At 43.7% G+C, this 8653-nt stretch overlaps 1 protein-coding gene across 1 annotated transcript in view; it reads left to right on the top strand.

The window, feature by feature from the left end:
• RAB3B (RAB3B, member RAS oncogene family) overlaps window positions 1-8653 on the top strand; it is a 61957-nt gene that overhangs the window by 32699 nt on the left and 20605 nt on the right. The window contains exon 2 of the mRNA XM_009287362.2: window positions 6145-6263. Coding sequence (XP_009285637.1) covers window positions 6145-6263 — 119 coding nt within the window. The remainder of the gene's footprint in view (window positions 1-6144; window positions 6264-8653) is intronic.

The following is an 8653-nucleotide window of genomic DNA, read 5'->3' as shown; positions in this document are numbered from 1 at the left end:
AACACAGTACTCCAGGTGGGGTCTCACCAGAGCAGAGTAGAGGGGCAGAATCACCTCCCTCGACCTGCTGGCCACGCTTCTTTTGATGCAGCCCAGGATACGGTTGGCTTTCTGGGCTGCAAGCACACACTGCCGGGTCATGTTGAGCTTCTCATCAACCAACACCCCCAAGTCCTTCTCCTCAGGGCTGCTCTCAATCCATTCTCCGCCCAGCCTGTATTTGTGCTTGGGATTGCCCCAACCCATGTGCAGGATGTTGCACTTGGCCTTATTAGCAATAGTGCTAATACTGCTCAAATGAAACTGGCTCTCAAGGTATCTAAATGTGTCCAAGTAGGTTCCAGTGACTCCTGGGCAATGGGAGCACTCAATAAGAAGAGAGGAAGAAACCATGCTTAATACGATCTGATGCATGCTTGATACGATATGAGCATTTTAATCAGAACTGAGCTCTGAAGGAGCCAGGTGTTATTTTGCTCCTGGCAGCAGTTGAAACTTCACAGGCTTTTCATGACATCACGTCTTTTCCATGTCTTAACCAGTGACTCATCTTGCTTGCCCATTAGTTCCTATTTCTAGTTGCCAGCAGGAACAGTAAGCTCAATGTTAGCATTCTCTTATTAAGGGCACATACTTGTCTGCCCAAGGTCACTCTCTTCACACACCCTTGTGGTTCTTGATGGGTTGGTTTTTTTCCCCCCTTCCTCTTTCTCAAGGTGACTTTTGTTTAGCTGATTCTTGGTGGCTTTCACTCAAAAGTCCACTTTTGCAAAGGAAATGTGTGTGTTAATGTAACATCCCGGAGCTCCGATGGCAGGGCAGAACCCTTCTGTGCTGAGCACTGGGCAAACACACAGCTAAGGAGGTCTCAGCCCCAGAGAGCATGCAGTCTGAAATGCACATGCTGACATGAGAGTAGTGGAACTGGAACGTACCAGCCTCCTTGCGGCAGACATCAATAATATACTGACCAAAACTAGATTTGCCGGAGGTCATAAGAAATTTAACACTTCACATTGCAACAGTCCAGAAAGACAAGGCAATGCTGTTTGCTTCCCCAGCTTTTAGCAGCTAGCTAGGTCCAGCGAGGAAGGCAGAACAGGGCAGCAGCAGAGAAGGCTGCACGTACAGTTTGAGAGATCTGCCTGGAGGTGGGAAGAGAGAGGCGGGGTATGGAGGTTATGGATGGCAGAATGTCACTCTCACTGTTCACAACAGACACCGACATAGCTCCACGTGAGCCTGAATGTTTCCTCATCCATGCAGAAGGGAAAGTAAAGGGGTCAAGTATTACTGAGTCCCAGATTGGCCTGAAGCAGGACAAACAGCCCTCTGCCTTCAGGATGTGCCTTTATTTCTTGCTTATTCAGGTTATCTGTCTTGTAGAGAACGGGAGCTGAGGTGGCCAGTATTGCTGAGAGCTGAGCTGTGTTTGCAGGAAGTCAAATGTTTCCTGACACTTTCATGTCTAACAACCTGCTGCCCCTATAACCACGGGTCTGTGAAGCCGGTTACCCTGTCTCCAAGGCTGACCAAACTCTGAACGAGGTGTAAAAAGCTATAGCATAGGTGTCATGATGTGACGCTGAACAGCAAGGGAGGGGAAGAGGTCTCTCCTTCACCACAGCTGATGAAGCCCCAAAACTGTGGTTGGTGCTGGTTATTGGGGTTGGCGTAGCCTCTGTTCTGACTCTGAGCAGCCTAAGCAAGGACGATGCTAAGTACATGCATCTTGTAATTGTTGCCAACCAGCTGGACAACAGATGACTCTTAGGTATTATTCTTCCCTAAAAAAAAATCAAACAAAATCAAACCATAATCCTTTAAAAAAATTGAAAGGCTTATTTTCTTAGAGGCTGTTTGTCACATACACTGCTAGAACAGTCATGGTGCTGAGGGGATTAAATCTGGTACGGATGAGAAGTTTCAGTGACATTTTATTTGGAAAAAAGAACTTGTGGCTCGAAATCTTCACTAGAAGAATGACGGTTCAGAATCAGGGATTCCGATTTTTCAGACCTGCAGCAAAGAGCATCTGTTGTGATTTAAAAACTCAAATATGTTTCCTGTGTAAGTACCTCGCTCTTTCTGCTGAGACAGCCAAGTAAATTTAAGAAAAGCTGGTTTTGCTCCTATTGTGAAGATTTAGGTGATGGATCTTGTGAGTAGAGGGCATCTGCACATAATGCAAATGCATTTAGGTCTTTTTCTCCTGTGATAAACACTGAATTTTGATTGCTCATTAATGCGAAACCTTCAAATTTTTGTTTCAAGCTACCAACTAATGGTCTTGTGGGGCTTTTTAATTGTTTCTGTCAAGGACAGGCACGTATGTAAGCTACAAAAGAACAGAGTTGTTAGCACATTGGTGTAAATATACCTCACAGAGACCCTTCCGTGCTTGGTTACAACCAAGCTTTCTGATTCCTCATCAGGGACAGCCAAACAGGCTTCTGGATGCTGAAGGCTCAGGCTATTATTCCTAGGCATTTGGTAGACTGTTAATTAGAGCTACATCGGGTTTCTGCTGATCCCTGCCTGTGCCTTGTCTACTTGTCTTCTAATGAGTTTGTGGTCTACCTGGAAATCTTGCAAGCAACTTTGGGGGGGTGGTAAAAAAAACAATCTGCATCAGTTATTTTCTCCTTCGTTAGATAAACATCTTGCACATAAAAACCTGAAATGCCTGATTACCTAAGGTTTGTGGTGTTTTAAACTGATGTAAGGGCAGCTACTGTGAATGCTGAAGAAACTGAGCTCAGATTTTGCAGTTTGTTTTATTTTATTTATGTTGAAGTAGCTGGGGGGGGGGTTTGCTCACTGAAGCTAGCATAAAACATGGTATGAGTCAAGAAAATTAAGCCAGTTTATAGCTGTCTAAGAAGCTAACATAACCTGAAGAAAAATTCACTTCAAGGTGATATTACAAAGATTCAAATGGATTTGGAGAAATGCAACTAAAAACCTTTAAGGGGAGTTGACATGCTCTGTGCCTGTACAGTAAAACAGAGTGAGGAACCCATCAGTGACTCACATAGAGATGAATCACATCTCTGCATTGTACCACAAGACTACCAGGGCAAGGTTATGAATAAACTTTACGTACCATGAAATATAGGATGCCTTTCCCCCTCCCCACACCCCCTCTGATAACCTGAGAAGGCAGGTACCTAAGTATAAACTAATGAATATGCAAATTACCTTCCTAATGAGGTAAGTGCACTGCCCACCAGAGAACAGGTTATGACTAAGCAAATGCATGTAGCCCTTTGGGGTTCTGTACCTCCTGCAGCCATGTCCCTGTCTCTCGCTAACATATAAATCGGGGCACACACACACAGGGGGGGTTTGCAGGCAGAATACTGAAATCAACAAACCAGAATTGCTAAATTTCAGAGGTTTCAGGCAATAGCACAGTTTGCCTTTAACACAGACAAACTCTGTGGGCTGAGTCCAGTTCCTAGTTGCGCCGCGGCACTGAGATGGTACCAGGGCAGGTTTTGGAAGCCACCCTCAGAGTCCCTTGGGGCTGCTTCCCAGGACAGCCTGGATGTACATCCTCAGAGCTAACTCCTTGCTCCATGTTATTGTCAAATTTAATTTCTTTCCAAATTATTCTGCATATAGGTAGACAATGTGTCTTGCAGTTGCTTTCTGCCTGGTCACAGCCTCATGCCCTAAGCCAAAATGAGTGCTAGTTAAACACAGAGCAGAAAATAGAAGATGAGATTTGGGAGGTAGAAGAACTTGGGAATGCAGGTGTAAAACAGTAACGCTGTGAGCATGAGAACTGAAGAAGCCCAACTTCCTATGGATTTGTTTCTTTTTGTTGGTTGCAGGATCTGAGAAGTTACTAATACTGATTTAGGTCTCTCTGCTAATGAGGCATGAAGAAAGCCTCTCCCCTGTGGATCCTTTGGTGTCAGAAAAAGATAAGCATTGCACTTAAGCTTTTTTCCCTAGCTAAGGTATGCTTAAGGTCTCTCTTCTTCACCTCACCAACTATTTTTGCAACATTTGTAAGAACGTACCTTTGAGAGCGTTTCCCCTCAGTCAAATTTGATCAAAAGTCAGTAGAGTTATAATGAGCATATACATGTGCACGTGTGGAGACTGATGATTTCATAGCCTCATGTCCTTAGGAAATCAGGCTAAAATAAAGCAATTATCACGTCTCTGAATAAACAAAATGATGCTATTGCTGCTGAGACCTTTCTCACTTGAAGAAGTATAGTTAGGATCTAGCTGGCACAGCTGGTTTAGCTGTTCAGCAGCTAAGCAAGGATGCGATGTCAGTGAATATGAGAGTGCTCTGTGACGGATTCATCAATGACAGGAGAAGAAATGGTCACTCGGGCTGTGAGGTGTAGTCCACCTCATTCTGGTACTTCTTGTCAGGAGGGAACAGGAGGACTCTTTCTCAGTCAGTGTGCAATGCCTCACTGTGATCAGCCAATGGACTACCCTGTCTTGAAATAAACGCATAAGTTTCAGGGAAAAATCCCTTCTTTTTCCCGAAGTGTGGTAGAGAAATAGCAAGATTCCAGCTGCATAATCTCTCCACTGGGATATTTGCGGTGTGTTACAGCTGTGGATAGTCTCACAGTAGTGCAATAGGGAGAGCCTTTTAAGCTGCAGGGAGCTTATTTACAAGCACTTTCCTCCTACAGAGAGCCTCTGTGATACTCTGGTGCAGAACAACAGGCGATCACTGATGTTTTCCCCTTTCATAGACTGGCTAGCATGTGCTCTGGAAGGGCCAACACTGTCTCTTGCACGCAGCAAAACCAAAGCTGCACGTATGGGAATGATAGACAGGAGGATTTTAAAGCTGAGTAGTCTCCCACCCACTGCACCTTGTGTGTTTTCTGGGGTTGTGGTGATGTGCTGCGTCTGATCAGAAACTGGCTCTATGCTCCTACAAGAGTGCTCTACATGGATTTATTTTACTCTTCCAACTAGCTATATGATTGATAAGGCCTTTAGGGTCTTTTTCTCTAGAGAAGAGAAACTTTAATCACATTTTAAACCAGTGGCAGTAAATGCTTTCTTAAGTGTGGGTTTTGGAGGACTAAAGGACCATTCATTTCAGAACTGCTAACCCATAAGAGTTACTAGCAGTCAACACCTTATGCTGAACGTGCTTTGAAGGTAAGGCCTTTTGCCTCCCTGCAGCTGTTTCACAGAGTTGCCGTTTACCAAAAGATGGATGAAATGTGTTTGTTCAAATGATAGATACTTCCTGAATGAGAGATACATTAAGCACGCGACTTCTCTCCTTGGTTCAGAAGGCAGGTCCAGAGGGAACAGATTGACTGCAGGAACGCTGATCTGATGTAGAAATATTCCTCAGTTTAAGAGCAGGCACCCAAAATGTGAGGAATAAATGTTGTTGGCATCCAACAGATAGTAGCTGACATGTTTTCCAGCTGTCACAAGTCTTTTGAAATTCTTCTGTTGTATATGCCAGAGTTTCACCTTTGTGCTGCCAGGCTGAACATAGAAATGACAACTGCAGGTAGAGGTATTCTGCAGCACTCTGTAGGTAAAGAGAATTAAGCTGGACCAATGGAAGAAGATTAGTAAATCTCAAATTAGTATGTGCGCCTCGGACATCGTGATTGGGATATTCCACATTAAATTCACTTTCTGGAATAATTTTCACTCCATCAAGTCTTTAATTGTTGTCTCTAACCTCAGGTAAGAACCTGGTCACCCACAGCATCTATCTCAAAGACATTTTCCTGACCATGACACTAAATTGCAACATGTAAATGTCTTTTGCCTGGTACAGTCCTGGACTGTTTTCTATTGCCTCTGCTTTGAAGTGTCAGCTTTCAGTGAACTCTGCTAACATTTTATTATTGCATTGAGGCTGAGGCAGAGAAGAGCAGTTAAAGGGTTGTCATCTTTGGTATTTTTTTAAGAGTACATGTGTCAAAATGCATTTAACAAATCATAGTTGATGCAAAAGCCCAATTAATGCTAAAATGTAAGTAGAGTTCATTTCAGTTGGGAGCAAATGAGAATTTTGACATGTATAATAACAAAAGGTGGTTGCCTTATTTTAGATATAGGACCTAACTACAACTCCTATTTCTGAGAACTGAAGTCTTAAAGCCTAAATATTCCTTTCTGTTCCAGGACACAGCTGGACAAGAAAGATACAGGACCATCACTACAGCCTACTACCGAGGAGCCATGGGCTTCATCCTCATGTATGATATCACCAGCGAAGACTCCTTCAATGCAGTGCAGGACTGGTATGAAATACTGTTGTTGGGTTTGTTTGTTTTTTGGCCAATTCTCTCCTCACAATTGTTCGTTGTGAACATTAGACGTCCCACCCTCCATAGTGCTTTGCATCACCGTATTCTTTCCTCTTCATCTAAACTCTGGGATAAAAAATTTTTTTTAAGCTCTCCTTAGAAAAAGTTCTACAGCTTCACTTTAATGAAAAAGTTATAATTCAAATATAGTAGCATACTATAGCATTTGTTGCTTTTAAAAGTTCTAATTTATTGTAAAGAAATTAATCCTTTAATGCATTATTTGGGCTTATGAGGTTTCTGGCTACGCTGCTAAAACAATCCAGTTTAACAGTGGTTGTTCAAGTCAAATCTCATTTAAAATCTACTAAGGCTAAATCTTTCCAAACAACCTTAAAAAGTGATTTTTTTTTTTTAACCTACAAGTGTAGACACATGGAACAGTATTCACCTTGCCTAACTTGAGATAATTAAAAATCTAACTTTACCCATTTAAAACTTGTGAAGTTTAAATTAGTTGTAGTTGTAATAAGAGGAGGAAGAGCAAGGTCTAGGACAGAAAGCAAGCATACCCCTTGGAAGGGGCCTGTCTGTTACCACTGACTACAGAAAGCACCTGAACAACTCTGTAAGGCAGTGCTCAGTGTGGAATGGTGGGATGGGGAAGGAGGAGTTACCTATTAAATGGGAAGAGTGGGGACTTAGCCCTAAAACTAGGTATGAAACAGATTCTCAGCTGTTATAAGCTCCTCTGGCTCCACTGAATTCAGTACAAATGCAGAAACAGCAGAAAATTATTTCTGGGCTTTCTGATGACAAAAAGCCAGGAAATATTTTTGGCTTACAGTGAAAAAAGAAAGCACCAGACCAGTCACTTTAAAAACTCCATGGCAGTATCAAAACTGCACTGGTACCCAGGCTCATCTCCCCCACGTTTTGGTGTGCACTTCCCCTTCCTCACCTGGAGGCTCCCCTTGTAGCTCATGCTACCTGTCTTCTTCCTCGGGAAGAAATGTCCCATCTCACCCCACACTGTGATCTGATTTTGGAAGCGGAGCTGTGGCCCAGACTTTCTTCCTGCTCTCCTGCCTTCCACACAAGTACATGTACAGAGCAGGAAGAGTAGAGGTCTTCCCAGAAGAGCCAGAGCACATGTCGTTTCTGTGGCCATGGGCAGTTCCTGCAGTCCCCTCAGTGGTAGCTGATGGGAGGCCTTTTCTGAGCAGGGACTCACCACGGTGCCAGGGGTGAGAACATCTGAGCTGCTGCTGTGAGGTAGCGGCCGCAGGCACAGCGCAGGTAAGCAGAAGGCTGGATGCTCTTGCTGGAACTCACGTTCTGACACGTCCCCTCTCAAAGGGACGCCACACTTTGTGTAGGAAATACAGGGCATGGGGAGGCAGGGGAAAGGCTGTGTCTATCCTCAGAAGTAGTACCTCAGTGGTTCCCCTCAAATGTCTTGCAATCATTTCTGCTTGTTACCCTGTTGCTGTATACTGCAGATAGGTATGGTCAGCATGCAAAGAAAGGCAGTGCAGTTGTTAATGTAATCTCCTAAGTCTGATAGGTTGATTTGCAATGATCTCAGTGACCTCCCGGGAGCATGTGACAGCAGCACGTAGGTGACTTAAAAGTTTTCTTACCAGAAAAGGCAGAAGAGACTCCTTTTCCTGGAACATACGCTGGCTATGGCACTGGCTTTTAAAATCCAGCTGAGTCTGGCTTTTTGTTGAACACCTATTCTATATCCCCTAATCTAGGTTGTAACTCAGAAGCTGCAATAACGTGGTTTGTTGTTTCTACTAATTTGGCCTTCTTCCAAGGCCCATTATTTGTTCTCGCTGTCCACTGAAGCAATTCATCATGATCATCACATCTAAAGATGTAGTCTACACTTTCACCCCATCTCCAGTATCATGACACCATGCTGCAGAAGGTGAACTGCAACACCTTCCCTGAGCAGTCCTTCAGCAGCTAATGATAAAGAAAAACATTTTTTCCTCAGTAGAAACACAAACCCAAAGGCTTTGCCAAAACCAGGTTCCTCCATGTGGCACGCCCTCCACCAAGCTCAGATGAAGCTGTTTCTCCAAGTGTCTGCACAGGGATTTTTTCCATAGGAGTGCAGGCATGTGAGCTAGGGCAGTATCTTTCACTAAACTATAAATATTTTCAGCTTGGTTCCCTGTTGAAACAAGGTATATACGACCAGGTCATCTGTCTGTTGGTTCCTCTCTAATACATTATACTTATCAGTCTTAACTTAGCCAAAAAATACCAAATCTCAATCTATGAGCTGCCACTATGAGATACTATTTAAGGCCAAGTGCCGGGTCCTGCACTTCGGCCACAACAACCCCATGCAACGCTAGGCTTGGGGAGAA

Source organism: Aptenodytes forsteri, unplaced genomic scaffold, assembly GCF_000699145.1.
Source record: "Aptenodytes forsteri isolate BGI_AS27 unplaced genomic scaffold, ASM69914v1 Scaffold119, whole genome shotgun sequence".
Lineage (NCBI taxonomy): Eukaryota > Metazoa > Chordata > Aves > Sphenisciformes > Spheniscidae > Aptenodytes > Aptenodytes forsteri.
The sequence above is the reverse complement of the archived record's forward strand: the minus strand, read 5'-3'. Positions and strand labels throughout refer to the sequence as shown.